The sequence below is a fragment of the Candoia aspera genome, chromosome 1 (assembly GCF_035149785.1).
Source record: "Candoia aspera isolate rCanAsp1 chromosome 1, rCanAsp1.hap2, whole genome shotgun sequence".
In the NCBI taxonomy this organism is placed as follows: Eukaryota; Metazoa; Chordata; class Lepidosauria; order Squamata; family Boidae; genus Candoia; species Candoia aspera.
In genome coordinates this window covers 11557810-11574535 of record NC_086153.1, presented here as the reverse complement: position 1 = coordinate 11574535, position 16726 = coordinate 11557810, and the positions used below count along the sequence as shown (strand labels likewise).

At 42.9% G+C, this 16726-nt stretch overlaps 1 protein-coding gene across 1 annotated transcript in view; it reads right to left on the bottom strand.

Annotated features, from left to right (window-relative positions):
- Positions 1–13834, bottom strand: part of CALN1 (calneuron 1) — a 133408-nt gene extending 119574 nt beyond the window's left edge. Inside the window, exon 1 of the mRNA XM_063297267.1 lies at positions 13717–13834. Coding sequence (XP_063153337.1) covers positions 13717–13834 — 118 coding nt within the window. The remainder of the gene's footprint in view (positions 1–13716) is intronic.
- Between the last annotated feature and the right edge of the window lie 2892 nt (positions 13835–16726).

Sequence of the window (16726 nt, the reverse complement as noted above, 5' to 3'; positions counted from 1 at the left end):
AAAAACTGGCTCCATCTGATTTGGTGTGGGGTGAGGGATCTGGTGTTTTGTAGAAGCTGTAAATTCTTGTGATCGGTGCAAACTTTCACAGGAAAGGCTGCACCTTCTAGCCAGTGCCTCCACTCTTGGAATACTGCTTTAATTGCCAGCAACTCCGTGTTAAAAACATCATAGTTTCTCTCTGCTGGTGAAAGTATGAGTGAAAAAAAGGCACAAGGAAGTAATGTATTCTCGGTTTTGTTTGTATATTGCAATAACACCGCCCCAATGGCAATATCGGAAGCATCTGAATGCATTATGAATTGCTTCGTGGGATCAGGGTGTCTTAACAGCGGCTGGGATGCAAAGCGTTGCTTAAATTCTTGGAAGGCTGCTTGCTCTCTCTCCCCGCAAATGAATGTTGATCCTTTCTTCAAAAGCTGTGTGAGGGGTCTAGCCCTGTCACTAAAGTTTTTTATGAACTGCCTGTAGAAATTGCAGAACCCTAAAAATCTTTGTACATCTTTCACATTTCGGGGAGGTGGCCAAGAGAGAATTGCCTGGACCTTAGAAGGATCCATGGATATGCCTTCTGTTGATACCTTATAGCCCAGGAAATGTAATTCAGTTAAATCGAAGGCGCACTTCTCTAGCTTGGCGAACAGCTTGTTCTCTCTCAGTCTTTGTAAGACATTACGTACATGGGTTACATGAGTTGTAGCATCCTCAGAGAAAATTAATATGTCATCTAGATAAATGACCAGATACTTATCTAGTAAATCAAAGAAAATTTGATTCATAAATCGGGAAAATATGGCTCCTGCATTAGACAAGCCAAAGGGCAAAACAAGGTACTCAAATTTACCAAACCTGGTGTCGAAGGCAGTCAGATATTCATGCCCCTCTTTCATCCAGATCAGATTGTACGCATTCCTGAGGTCCAACCTAGTAAAAATGCATGCTTTCTGTAAGCAATCCAGCAGATCAGATATTAAGGGCAGGGGGTAATTTTCTTTTATTGTGAGTTTATTTTAAAAAACTGAAATCATGGACCACTCGCATGGGTGCCTCCTGGTTTGCCGGTGCCAACGGGTCAGGCTTCTTTGGTATGAAGAAGGTAGGAGCAGATGCTGGGGAAGTAGATGGTCGGATGAACCCCTTTTGGAGATTAGAATCCAAGTAATCCTTTAAGGTGGCTAGTTCCTTGGGAGACATGGGATATTGTTTCCTTGCTGGAATCCTGGCTCCTGGTATCAACTCAATGGCGCAATCACAGTCCCTATGGTGGGGTAGTGCTGTGGTCTCTTGTTCGCTGAAAACATTTGCGAAATCTGCATACTTGGCTGGCAACTGGACTCCCCCTGCTTCTGTGAGTGCGTTGGTTGCTGGAGAGAGGAGAGCGGCTTGAATCTTGTGGTGCTGGCATTCCTTAGCTGGGAAGGAGATTGCTCCCGTAGTCCAGTTCAACAATGGGTTGTGGATCTTCAGCCAAGGTGTGCCCAGGACTACAGGCACATTAAGTGATGCAGTAACATAAAGTTGGATCTACTCAGTATGGTCTCCCGTTGTTAGTTGCACAGGTTCTGTGAACCTTCTAATCGGCCCTGCCTTGAGGGGCTGGCCGTCAATGGTCTCCACTTCTATGGGATGTGGCAATTCTATGGTCGGGATGTTGAAGTCTTGTACGGTCTTGCACATCAATAAAATTGGTTGAAGCTCCGGAATCCACGATGGCCTCTAGCTTGACCTGGTGCTCAGGGTTTACGTGCATTATTACTGGTAAGTAGTAAAAAGATTGCCTGGAATCCTCGGAATGAGCCCTCCTTAATCGATTGATGGTCTCCCTGCTGAGCTCTGTGGAGGGAGACTGACGGAGTTTCCCTGGTTGGAAGCAGAGGCGGAGATGGCTCTTGTTTCAGCTGCTTGCCCTGGGGCTCTTACTGAAGTTGCTTGGCTTCTCGGTGGGCAAGCTCTCACCGTGTGCCCCTGGGCTCCGCAGTAGAAACAGAGGGCTGTCTCTCTCCTTCTCTGTCTCTCAGCCTCAGAAATAAGCCTCCTGCTCGCCCTGATCTGCATCAGCTCCTCCGGTCCTGAGTGAGGAGATGCTACAGAGAGAGCTGGAAATCCTGGAAGCATCCTGAGGCCCCTGCCTCTCCCCGGCTGCATCTGTCTGAGCTAGCCTGGCATCTATGACCACAGACAACTGATATAAGGCTTCTAGGTTAGCTGGTGTTCCCTGGCGCACTAATTCATTCTTAATTTCTTCATCCAGCCCCTGTTTGAATTGGTCTTTTAATGCACTCTCATTCCAGTCTAGATCTCCTGCTAACAACTTGAAATCAGCAATGTAGATTCCCACTCTCTTGTTGCCTTGCTTGAGCTTCCTAATTTCCCGGCTGGCAGTGACCTCTCTGATCGGGTCGTCAAAGTGTGCTCGGAACCCTGCCAAAAAGTTCTGGTAGTCGTTGAGAATTGGGTCATTGTTCTCCACCATGGGAATAGCCCATTTGGCTGCTGGGCCCTTTAGCAGACTTAGAATGAAGGTGACTCTGGTTCTGTCTGTAGGGAACTCTGCTGGTCTGCTGTCGAAAAACATTGTGCACTGTGTGAGAAAGGTTCTCAACTGTCCTGCTTCTCCTCCAAACTTCTCTGGTAGGCTGCCCTGGGATCTCAAGACTACTGGCAGAGCTGCTGCTGCTGCTGCTGGCACCGGTTGTGGGTTAATCGGAGCTGGTTGTTGTAACTGCTGTAGCATGGCAGCTTGTAATGTGTTGATCTGGAGATCTACTTGGTGGTGGTGGTGTTGCAGGGCTGCTGCCAATTGTTGGATGGCTTGCCGAATTTCCTGATTTTCCAAAGACATTTTCCAAATGTCTCTCCTTTATTTTTCTTTGTTCCTCCCTCTTTCGATGGGAGTAGGAGTTTGTTAGGATTGATGTCCTAACAGTCAGAAATCACACTGAGATGAGGAGTAGGTCTCTAGTGTTTATACTGCTACATAAAACAGAATCCTAACAAACTGAAGAAGCGTGGGAAAAACCCAGACAGATAAACCCCAAAAGTTAAGGCAGGTCTGATCTGTGTCTCTTTGAATGGCTGCTTAATTCCTCAGTACTACGCATGCGTTTTCCCCCCTGGATAGAGGCCCCCTCCTGCTCACCATCAGTACTCATGACAATAATTCAATGTAAATTTCAAACCTTTGTTCCATGTATTCTCTCAATGATCAAGCATAATATCATATCCAAAGTTTTTGCCCACTTGATCATACAGTCTTTAACATATTCATCCGCCAAGTTCATCTGCAATAATATTTTATACATCTTAGCGATACTTTTAATAATCTTGATCTTCAGTCCCTTCAAATCACGTCCTAGAACTTGATTTCTTTTCATTTTTTCTTTGTCTCTTCTCACCAAATTCTTCAAAGCTTTAACAAGCCTCTTTTTGTAAATCCAATATAGGAAAATTATCCAGGTCACTCTCTTGGTTCGTTATTTGTATATCCCTTTTAATTTTTAAGACATCAACCAGTTTCTTTTGTATGTCCAGCGTAGCATCTTTTTTCATATCATTCATGTAGTCTGTCATTTTTAAATCCGTTTTCAAGTCAGTCTCAATCTAGTCAGGTAGAATTTGTTTCTCTTTCATAACATCTTTTAGACACAGTCTATCTTCAGAGGCAGACCCTTTTAAAATTAACTTCTGGGTCCATTGTACAAAAATATCTTCCAATATGTCCAATGTTAAAATATTTTGCTCCATTCTGTACTAGTAAGTCAAATTTAAGTGTTCTTCTTTAGTTGCAATCTTTAGTTCCCTCTAGTTCCCTCTAGTGTCCAACCAAAGTCCCATTCTATCATGTTTTTTTTAGAATTCAAAACAAAAGAATTCAAAATAAAAGCATTCTTATAATTAGTTCCAAAATCTTTGGATGAAAAATTCAAATCCATCTGGACTCTTAGTCCACTTGTAACTTTCCAAAATCAAAGTTCTAATCACCCTTTTGCTGTTTATTCCAATTTTTTTAAATTTGAATTTAAATTTGAATTTTAAAAAATTGAATTTAAAACTTCTTTCACTAAGGATTGAAGGAAACTCATCTGGTGTTTTCAGACTTGTTGGTCCAAAGGTTCCTAATAGCTGAAAAGCAGTTAATTTCCAAAAGTGATTGGAAAGGAATTGTGCAAATCCATTGTCCTTTTGAAGTTGTTGACCATGGTTTGAGCAAGATGGTTATTCCACCATCTCCCAGAGCTCTAAACTTGCTGGAGACTGCTGTCTTGAGTCTCCTCCTGAGGAGCAACTGTCTGGAGCACTTTTTGGGTGATCTCAAGTCCTTTCTTTGTCTGGAGAGGAATTACGAAGAGACAGTTTACTTACCAACTCTTCGTTCCGCCACGGTCGTCAGCTCTGATTTCAGCAGAGCCCTCTTCAGTTCACCATTTCTTCCCCGGAAGTCCGTAATGTTAGTGACATTCTGATGAATCATGTGACATTTTGTAGTGTTGTAAGATTTGGGGTATTTTAAAAAAAAAATTGCAATGGTGCCCAATGGAATCCAGGAGCCAGCTGCTAACCCCTGCCTTAAGAGGAAAATCATTCTTTTTTATCCTTAAAAAAGATTCTTAACATCAGATATCCTGCAAGTACTGTACTATTTCATACAGTGTTTGTTTGTTTGTTTGTTTGTTTAGCGTATGGCATACAATGCCAGGGAGTTTACAGTTTTTACACAGTAGATGTTCTGGTGCTGGCAGTTGCTAGTTCTTTATTGCACTGGTGCACCACAAGAGGGCAAGCTTGACACCAGCTGGCCACCAGCATTCCTTAGGGAAGTCGGCTCATTCGGGACTTTTCTCCACTGATCCTCCACCAATCGCGTCCAGGCAGATCCAGCGCTGGTTCCTGCTCCCCGCGCAGAGCGCCACCAGCATTTCTCCCCACCAAAATGGGGGCACCGACTTATCTACTCGCAGATGGTACGCTTTCAAACTGCTAGGTGGGCAGGAGCTAGGGACAAAATGACGGGAGCTCACTTCCGTCACGCAGAGCTGGGCTTGAACCATTGAAGCGTTGACCATTTCGGGCCAGCAGACTCCAGCGTCATTAAGCCGCTGCTCCACTGCATCCCCTATTCATACAGCATAAAACATCATACAGTAGGAACATCATACCTCAGTCAAAAGGGGGGCAGTTGCTCAGCCCTGCCTATAAGGTCCTCCAAGAAAAAGAGTTGGTGCTATAGAGCAGCTAGAAAGCCAAACGTTTCATTTCAGAACTCATGGCCAGGCAATGAGCATGCCTCCTTAACACTCATTACTCTAGGAGTCAACCAAGAATCCTGTACCCACATCCTGGTTCGGCTGGAGTACAGGAAGAATATCTGAAGCCCTATTAACCAATGACTCCGAGTGGGGGGGGGACTTTATGTGGAGGCTTACGTTCATCACTTAACATGTTGGATGATAAAGCCACTGTGGTTTTTCAAGCCATGATTTATAGCTTTGTGTGTTGTATGCACATACCATGTTTTAGAACATGGTGTAAACCAAATCTAAAAGATCTGGAAAGATCCTAACCTTTCTCTTCTGATCAGTCTTGGGTTTTCACATCTTCAGCCTAAGAGTTAGTGGGATGCTATTTGAACAGTGATTGTTCTGCCTGCAGAACACACAAAGATTGCACTCACTCAACCCACTCTGCCTGGTTAATGAATCACCTCATCTTGTGACTTTGTGTAATATATCAAACCATATACCTGAGTTGAGGAATGAGTGCAGACAATACCCTGACCTGCAAACAACCAATTAGTGTTGAGATCAGCACATTGCTCAAATTCACTAAGTAATTTCCTGACTTGATTATTATGTGAACATGGTCAACGGGTATCTTGCATCTGTTCAGCTTCCAAGGATAATTTTGCATCATCTCAGAACATACCGTTTTTAGGCTGTCAATCACCATAGCCCAAAGCCAACTAGGGAATTACATGCATCCACAAGATTAAACAGATGTTTATTCTGTCTTTCCGTCTTCTGACAATAACTTCTACTATAATGACTTTGTAGAGTTGACTCAGCAAAGGTGATTCCATTTACTGATAGATTTGACCCCCTCCCATTTACACAGCACTTGTTTGCTACATGGAAACTTGGAGGAGCAAAGGTAGAATTCAAAAGAAGGAAGCTGTAAAAACCTTTCAGACGCAATGGGAGAAAAGCCAGCATTTCAAACTCAAACTGCGTTTCAGCTGCCTGAATTAATTTGCTTGAGCCTGGACATCATTATCCATATGGCACATATTCAAACAGAAAACTGTATAGCCTCTGAAGACATTCGTTACGGATGGTACATCAGTTTCAACTTGGCCATTTTCTCCGGAGTTACATAATTTAATATCAACTAATGTAAACCCTTCATGAGTTAATTTCTTCTGCAATTATTAGTGTGCTCTTGGAAAGAGGGAGGAGAAACTTCTAACAAGAAATTATCACATGCATTTAATATTGTTTTCTATCTAAAAGAAAAATAAATTTAAAAGATCAGAAAAAAAATCTACCTCCATTACTGTATTATTAGATGCTTTTAATCTAATAGTCTAAGATGATTTTCCCATGTAAAGGTAAGCTGTACTATGGCTGATCTCAAATAGCCAAGTATTTAGACCCAGGCAGACTTGACTAGGAGACCACAAGAAATCACAAGGCCACAGCTTGGACTGAGAAATAAAACAAAATCCCAGAAAGAGGCAATGGTGTTATCAGTTCCACAATGTTAGCAAGAAAGCTATATAGACACATTCATGACATTACAATTGTTTTCACCTTTACGCTTACAAAAAAGGAGGGGAAAATATCCCAGCCTTCCTTGCAGCTAAATACAGTAAAATAAATGGCTCCGATCTGTTCTACAAGGAGAAAAATAAGCTCTGCTCCATTACTCTCTGAGTTGATCCTCTTCTTTAAGGGCTAATCTGGGGATTGCTGAACTAACATTTCTCAGGAGACAGTTCCTGAGATTTTTCTGTTTTCATACCTCACCAGGGGGGAGGAGGGGCAGCAAAGTTTGCAGACTTTTCTCGAAATGGTTCCCATGTCCTTTTTTTTTTTTTAATGATGGGCAGTGTCCTCTTCACAATACCAGAATACAAAGAGGGCCAACATTTTGGTCACGGAAGACTGTATGCCCTATCAAACAGCTCAAATCTAAATTTGCACAAAAGTGTACCTCAGTGTGTGTGTGTGTATGAGTACACAAATGAATACTGGTAGTCCTCAACTTACAACCCTTCGTCTAGCAAACATCTGACATTACGATGGTGCTGAAAAAAGCGACGTGCAACCAGTCCTTGCACTTACCACCATTACAGCATCTCTGTGGTCACGTGATCAGAATTCAGGCGCTTGACAACCGACACGTATTTACAACACTCTCAGTATCCCAGGGTCACGTGATCACCATTTGCAATCTTCCCAGCCGGCTTCCGACAAGCAAAGTCAAGGGGGAAGCCAGATTCACTTAATGACCATGTGATTCATTTAACAACCATGGTGACTCACTTAATGACTATGGCAAAAAAGTTTGCAATATTGGACATGACTCGCTTTGCAATGGACATTCCAGGCCCAATTGTGGTCATAAGTTAAGGACCTACCTGTACCCACAAAATTCTTGCCAGTCATTTCAAAGCGGTGGAGTTTGCTAGTAAGAGAGAAAGAGTTAAGCCTCTAATAGCCTGCCCTCTTCTAAAGTTGTGGCTGCTACCAAGCTTCTGGAACCAACCCTCCTTTTGCCACAGCTAGCAACCACGGCCCTGCTAGAGCTGTCAAGAGAAGGAGACGTTGAGCCATGCATGAGGCCCGTTTCCTAAAGGATCTAGTTCCTTGCCAGCTCTAGTGACCATACAGCTGAGTCCTTTTAGAACCCAGAATAGGAGCCATTCTGACATCTCCTCAAAAGGATTTCATGGTCCATCTAATACTGCAGTAGTTGAAACAGTGGTAAATGGGGGGGGGGGGGACAGTCAAGTAGGGAAAATAGGTAGGAAAATGGGGGGGAGGTATGGAATGAAGATGTACATTTTTTTTGCATGTTAAGAGACAGTGATAAGCTGTTAATGTTGAATATACTTGCTGGGGATGATGGGGCAAGTTTCTTCTTCTTTCCTTATTTTTTTTGGGTGGAGGGGACTTTTTTCTGAATTTCTTTAATGTTTTTTTTTTCTTTTATCAATGTATTTTTGCATTAAGTTTTTAAATTAGTTTTATCTGTTTAATATCATTCTTAATAAAATTATTGGGGGGAAAAGAAAGAAAGAAAAAGCCACAGACAACCCCAGACAGCAAGCAGGGAAAGGGGAAAAGCTGCTATTTAATTTTTGCTTCTGAGGTCTTGCTAACTACTGAAAACTCAGGTCCCAGAATAAATAAAATAACTATGTTTTAAGAACTTTGTGGACTAAGGACTACCTGTATCCACAAAGAACTAAGAACTAAGAAATAAAAGAACCAAGAAAAAACTAAGAAATAAAAGGACTAAGTGAAATAAAAGTATGTTTGCATACCGTAAGGCAAGGATAGGCCACCCACAGGCTTCACATGACTCCCCTCCCCCATCAGCACCTTAAAGGTAAAGTAAAGGTTTCCCTTGACGTAAAGTCCAGTCGTGTCCGACTCTAGGGGGTGGTGCTCATCTCCGTTTCTAAGCCGCAGAGCCGGCGTTTGTCCGAAGACACTTCCTCCGTGGTCATGTGGCCGGCATGACTAAACGGAACGCCATTACTTGCCCGCCAAAGCGGTACCTATTGATCTACTCACATTTGCATGTTTTCGAACTGCTAGGTGAGCAGGAGCTGGGACGAGCAACGGGAGCTCACCCCGTCGCGCGGATTCGAACCGCCGACCTTCCGATCGGCAAGCTCAGCAGCTCAGCGGTTTAACCCGCTGCGCCACCGCGTCCCCCCAGCACCTTATATGTCTTAAAAGCTCCCCCCAGGGGGGTGTTAACAGACAAAAATGGGCCTTTTATCGAGCCAGTGGTTCTTGTGGGGGGGGGGATTTTAAGTGGCAAAATGGCACTCCATTTATACCTTAAGCTTTCACTGAGGTACAGTTTTTACTCCTTAAGATTTTCCCAGCTGTGTAGAAATCTCACTTGAGTTTTGAAAAAAACCCATGTCATTTCTACAGCAATTGGGGTGGGGTGGAGGGCAAAGTTCATTATTAAAGGGAATGATCACTTTTTCCCATTCACCTCTGTATACAGATCGCAGAGATCAAGATTTTTTTCCCTCAGTCTACGTAGAGTTCTCCCTTTTCACCTCAGATGGTAAAGTTGCCCAAAGCAGCAAATCTCAGTTTAGCTGAAAACTGGAACATTGCCAGAAAGCTAAGATCTGCAATAAAAACAGTGCTAGAAAAGGAAAACAGTGTTGGGATTCCCACGAGAAATCCGCTGCCTAACAGGTGAAGAATAAATAGGCTATTAGCAGAAAAATTGTGCGGTGTTGTGCAAGGAACGTGCAGCAATACATCCACACAAGTCAAGCGGAAGACAAATAAGGCATGAAAGGATGGGGCGCGCTCAGGCTCACAGCTTTTACAACACAGCTGCCACGTATCTCTTTCCACAACTGGAGGGCATTCACTGGAAGTTCATAATTTCCTTCCATGTGAGAATCAGTTCAGAGGCAACCTACAAGTCCATCTACAACTGCACAACTTCAAAATGTATGGGGAGGACTACTGTGTCTGGTTTCTAAAGTAGGGGTGAGAAACCTGCTCCCCTATATATATGTATAGCATATACACTGAATGGCAGAACCAAGTAGCTGGCATTGTGTAGCAGAACATCTGCACAGTATTTGGGCTAGACCCTCCCAAGTCCAGATGGGAGATTCCACAGAAGGTTCTGGAGAATTGCAGGGCTAAGATCCTGTGGGACTTCCACATCCAGATGGACAGGCAGGTACTGGCCAATCAACCAGACATTGTGGTACTAAACAAGGACCAGAAGACAGCGGTGGTGATAGATGTAGCGGGGCCAAGTGACAGCAACATCAGGAAGAAGGAGCATGAGAAGCTGGAGAAGTACCAGGGCCTGAAGGAGGAACTAGAGAGGACGTGGGAAGTGAAGGCCAAAGTGGTCCCACTGGTGGTAGGGGCACTCGGGGCTGTGACCCCCAAGCTGGGAGAGTGGCTCCAACAGATCCCAGGAACCACATCAGAGCTCTCTGTCCAGAAGAGTGCAGTGCTAGGAACAGCTGAGATCCTGCGCAGAACCTTCAAACTCCCAGGCCTCTGGTGGAGGACCCGAGGTTGAGGAAGACACATACCACCCATAGGGGTGAGAAGGGAACTGTGTGTGTGTGTGTGTGTGTGCATGTATGATATACACAAGCACACACATATTGTAATAGAAAAGGACCAGAAGACAGCAGTGGTGATAGATGTAGTGGTGCCAAGTGACAGCAACATCAGGAAGAAGAAGCATGAGAAACTGGAGAAGTGCCAGGATCTGAAGGAGGAACTAGAGAGGATGTGGGAAGTGAAGGCCAAAGTGGTCCCAGTGGTGGCAGGGACACTTGGGGCTGTGACTCCTCAGCTGGGAGAATGGCTCCAGCAGATCCCAGGAGCAACATCAGAGCTCTCTGTCCAGAAGAGTGCAGTGCAGTGCTAGGAACAGCTGAGATCCTGCGCAGAACCCTCAAACTCCCAGCCTCTGGCAGAGGCCCCGAGGTTGAGGAAGGCACACACCACCCATAGGGGTGAGAAGGGAATTATTTTATTATTATTTTGAGCTTCATTCACTATCAGTCCTGTGAGATGCCTCCCCAGCCCCAATACAAGTGAACTGCGTAAAGCGCCCTTGTAGGAAAACATTCACAGCAAGCTGAATTGACCCTGAGTGGCAACCAGGGGTGGCATCAGAGAGGGACCAGTGGCCCAATAAACCAAATTGTTTCTACTCACTGACCGTATCTCAGAGATAGTATAGCTGGCATGCTGACCTAGTAGGAAGGGATAAATAATATCACCTGGATGGGTTTATCTAAAATATCCCAACATCACGCTGTAATTTCCACTGTGTCTGCCCTTTTCTTTCTCTTGCCTCTGCAACATAGCGGGCCAACGGCATACAAGCTGTGGGTCCGCTTTTGCTCATGGCTGTGCAGCAAAATGTTAGTGCTTTGCTGGGAGCCCAGGATATACTGTGTGCATGTTAACAATATCATGTTGTATCTTCAGAGTGGTTTGCTTTAGGTGAGCCAGTGTTGGCCACAACAATATGCATATGTGTCTCTGTGTGTTTGCCTCCAAGGGCGATTGGAAGTATGTTCTGATGGTGGCGCTAGGGTGTATGTGTAGAATCTGGCCCTTTTGGGGAGGTCTGGGAGATGATTCAGCCATTTTAAATGGCAGCATGGGTGGGTTAAGCTGAAGTGCATCCATCCGTTCTGTCGTTTCAAACACCCACTCCACGCAATCTAAATAATGCACTGAAGAAATTGGCCCTTTTAACACTGAACTCAGACAGCGTGGTCTCAGATAGTTAAGGGATTGCAAAGGGGAGGCCGGGACCAGCCCACGGGTTATTCTTGGATTGCAATGACTTTTGATGGACAGCTGCCAATATTCCAAAAGGCAATTGAGGGGGCACGGTTGAGATGCAAAGAATCATGCATCGCATGGAAATGTGGGCACAACAACTCTGTGAATCTCACATAATTTTAATAAAGCATTCCACTCCAAAAAAGTCAGTGGGAAAGTAGCCCTTCTGGGCAAATACACCATCTTAAGCAGATGTTATTCCAGAACAGATAAAAGGTGATCAAAATTTCAAATGAACTCAATACAGTTAGTCCTCGACTTACGACTGTTCGTTTAATGATGGTCCAAAGTTACGACGGCCTCAGAATGGGTGCTTTATGGCCTGTAAAGCACTTCTGAGTGTCGCAAAATGTCACACCTGCCCTCATGGTCCCATGATCGCATTTCAGGCACTTGGCAACTGGCTTGCATTTACGACTGGTTGCAGCATCCCTCAGTCACATGATTGTGTTTTGCGACATTTTATGCTGTTTTCTTGCAAAAGACAGCCATTGGGGAAGCTGAATTCACTTAACAACTGCCATAAAAATGGTTGTAACATTGGGTCCAGTCATGTGGTGATTCGACTTATGACCGTAATGACTTACAATGGAAATTCCAGTCCCAATTGTGGTTGTAAGTCGAGGACTACCTGTATTCTAGATTTAATCATGGTCCAAACAGACCCACTGAAATTAGGAGTCTTAAGTTAATTACAGCTATGTCCCCTTGACGTCAAGAAAACTTCTCTAAGTATGATCAATATCGTTATCAATGTCCTTGATTGTGATTATGCTTCCTTGCTTGCTTGCTTCCTCCCCACCACCAATCCTTTCCTCCTTTTGGAACAGATAGCTTTTGAAACAGTTCGTCAGAAGCACATCTTTTTTCATTTCACAAATTATATGGAAGCACATAACTGGGAAAGTACTTGCTCTTCTAAAGAGGGGCCTAGATGTTCAAAATGTTACTTGTTCACCTTTGCTTCTGACTTCAGTAAATCCTGCAAATTCTGTACAACTGGTATATAGATAATGCGAATTCAGTCCCCATGAATATTCTCAGACATGACCTGCAGGTTGCCCTCATCTTTTCCCTCACGGCACAGAGACTGAATCCTTCCTGTGCCCTCTTGTATATCTGAGTTCCAGAAAAATGATGTGTTAATAGAAAATCCCATATCCTATACCTAATTTAAACCTCAGGAACAAGTATTGAAAAACAATCCTTGGTAGGTAAGAATGATTGCATTGTATGCTTTCCTTACGTTTTTCTGAACAATATTTTTCAGCAATTGAGACATGCTTCCCCCAAACCAGAACCAGTACTTGCTCTTTCATCCCTATGAGTGCTCCAGTACTCCAATATTAATGCTAATTTCCATGATGGTGTTATTTTGCATGTGTGAATGCATGCATAAACATAAGAACAGATCTGCTGGATCAGGCTAAAACTAGTCTCAGTCCAGCATTCTGTGGGTGCCCACAGGCAAGAAATCAAGACATACTCCTGTTCCACTGTTGTTCCTCTGCAGCTGATATTTGGAGGCCAAATATCCCAACCCAAAGGTCACACAGAGTCTTCAAGACCTATAGTTTTTGACAGACTGAGCCTCCATCAATTTATCCAATCCCCTTCTAAAGCCATCCAAGTTGTGGCCATCACTACATCTTACAGGAACGAACTCTGAAAAAGTGCTTTCTTTTCTCTACTTCAAATCTCCTTCCAAAGAGCCTTACGGGATGACCCTTGTCCTTCTGAGAGAGGAAGAACCTTTTGCCATAACCATTCTTTCCATGCCATGCATGATTCTCTGCGCCTCAACCATGACTCCCTTGGTTGCCTTTTGTCCAACGAAAAGAATCCAAATGTTCTAGTTTTCTCTCATAAAGGTGTTCGAGCTCATGTGTGTATGTGATTAATTTTGGATAGTGCCTTGAGTCTTCTAGTTCAAAACGAAACCATTTCTAAAAAAAACCAAATCACCAACACTATTCAGCGGGGATGTTTTCTCATCACTGCATATCACCACACCCTAACCTCAAGTCCTTCATATCTACGTTTTCAAGACTGTAAGATTTAATACAACATTAAAAATCAAAATGGAACCCGATGTTCCTCTGATCAACTGATTTGCCATCCTTACCATCCAATTCTTCCACTGAGATGTTGGCCAACTGTTCACTGTCGCTTCCTGCTGAGAGTGACCGGTTCAGATAGTTTCCTTTGTACAGCAGCCCAGCCGTGACATGATGGAATGGCATCTTCTCCCTAATGGTATAAAGACAGGAAAGACAGGTCTCATTCTGATTCTTCTCTAGAATCAAAAGCATGACATATTTTAAATAACAAGTAATACAAATGGGAGAGCCAGTTTGGTGTAGTGGTTAAAGGCATCAGGCAAGAAACTGGGAGACCGGGAGTTCTAGTCCCGCCTTAGACACAAAGCCAGCTGGGTGACCTTGGGCCTGTCATGTTCTCTCAGCCCCAGGAAGGAGGCAACGGTAAACCACTTCTGAAAAACCTTGCCAAGAAAACTGCAGGGACTTGTCCAGGCAGTCTCTGAGAATCAGACACAATTGAACGGATTAAAAACAAAAAAATGCAAACGGAGGAGAGTAACAAGTTCTCGAAGCATAGCCCAATATGTCAAGCAAAGTACTTCCAAAACTGGTTGTGGGTTTATAGTATATTATTTTTTATGGTCTTTTAATTAACTGTGTTCCCTTCTTGAATGCATTCTGGAGATAGTTTACAACCGAGAAAAGCCATCTTGATCCATTCTTTTAATCTGAAATAAAAAGCAAAATGGTGTTCCCTTCAGTTCCAACTTGACTGGCAAGTAAATATTTGTTGATCACTGGGGTGGAATAGCATCATCCCCTGCTTAGAGATAATCAGAAAAGTCAGATCCCAAAGACCTTGATGCTGCCTCCTGATAGGTGATACCTAAGATGACTATGTCCAATATCCCTGCACTTCAGCTGATGAATTTTAGCAAGGGGGAAAAAGTAACATTAAAAATATTTTTTCACAAGCCATCTCCAGCAATAACACCCCCCAACCAACTTTTCCAAAACCCCAACTTTTTTATGATGGTGCCGCACCACACCAGAAAATACTGCCCTTTTGAAGATATTTCACATTTTCACATTTTGAGAAAAAGTTCTCAATCAATTTGAAGAGAGAAGGAACTATTTTTTTTAAAAAAAGGTACATCAGAAATAAATCAAAGGAGATTCATGCATAAGTGTCCAATGTAAGTCACAATGATGTCAAAATGATGAGAAGTTCATCATGGTGTCATTGCATAAAGATTAATCGGAGATTAATTAAGTAATCTCCATCAATTGCATGATGCCTGATACAGAATACGTAATTTTCATTTGCATGACAGTGTCATGACCCATGTGCCATTTGCTCCTCTCCTGCACTCAGCAGATATCTACAGATACACATATAAGTTCCTAAGTAACCCATACAAGTTGACCCATTAGTGTTCTGTTGTTGTTGTGAAATCATCTAAGAGCCTACCTCCTTCCCTATGCTTTAGTAAAATTCCTCCCATGATCCTTTTTTGGATTAGGAAGCATGGTAGCTTCCAAAACTGTAGACTGATTGGGTACAATATAAAGTCTGTGTAGTGTGTGTGGGGGGGAAATCAATCAATCAATCAGCAATCAGTCAATCAGCAATCAATCATATTTATTCAGTCAATGACCAGCAAAATTTAAAAGGAGAAAAGCAAAGTAAAACAAAGAAATACAATAATATACTACCGACTAATAAGATATATCACATAATAATATAGCGTTCACTTTGCTATTACTGTATTAATGCATTTGTTACCTTAGTGGTGTGAGTCTAGAACATTAGGAAATATAAAATAAAAGTAAAAATATATATATCCTGACAATTTATTAATTAGGATAAACTGTAGACTGATTGGGTACAATATAAAGTTGGGAGGGGGGAATCCATCGCAAATGGATGTCAGGAGGAAAAGTACTCAGCCAAACACTTAACCTTAAACTCTGGTGCTCTGGGCCAGACATGCTCTGTGAATGAAGGGTCCCTAAACAAAACAGGCTGATTGGGTTGTGTTCATTTTCAAGACATGAAATCAAGTGTATTCTCATTGCAACAGGAGGCCTCCTTAGGCATTTTTAGCCCCAAGTCTAAACTTAAAAGCACCACAGTGCATGAAATTGCCTGCAAATGTCTCTCCAGCAGTTGCATAAATTCATCTTTAAGCTTTAAAATGCTATTAAATTTGAGGCTGTAATTTCTTTCCATTTCTGCATTACAAAACTGCAGTGGCTGTGTCCGCATCAGGCCGAGCTCCAACTTCCCGCTGCTGCCAGTGAAGTCATTTTGTGTCCCAATTTATCAAAACGAAACTTCCAAAGTGCCAATATATGAATCAAAGAGCATCACGGGTAAGGCACAGTAATGGTTTGCCAATTCCAAAATGCTGGATAGTGCTAATGTTAACAGTGGTTGTTGTACTTAAAAACTTCATTTAATTAAAGTGGGTTGGAACAGGATGCTGAACAACAGAACACTTATGACTTAAATTAAAATATAGCTCAGAGTCACATAGCCTATTGCTGCCTTCTTTAGCATCTTTGATCTATTCGGTCAGAGCATTTTCACTACTGAGGGTTTTCTTTTTTTTTTAATCACTTCAAAAGTAACCTGAATCTGCAGTGGAAGTGTGCATCAAAGAACCACCTTTATTCCTTTACAAACAGAGATGGAATCCAGTTGCTAAGCTCATTACAATAGAGACTAGGGTATGTCTCTGCAGCAATACTTTCAAGTCCATATTGTTCTGAGCTTAGCAATCAGATTCCGTATCTTTTTAAGAAGCAAAGAAAAGTGCAAACTGAAAAGTCTCCCCATCAAAGTGCAACTCAGAGCAGCTACTAGATTTATTCTAGACCAGGGTTTCTCAACCTTGGCAACTTTAAGACGTGTGGACTTCAACTCCCAGAATTCCCTAGCCAGCCATGCTGGCTGGGGAATTCTGGGAGTTGAAGTCCACACATCTTAAGGTTGCAAACGTTGAGAAACCCTGGTTTGAAGGATCTCCAGGATCCAGTTCTGACTCTACATATATTTACTGCATTTATATCCTAATTCCATTTTCTCTG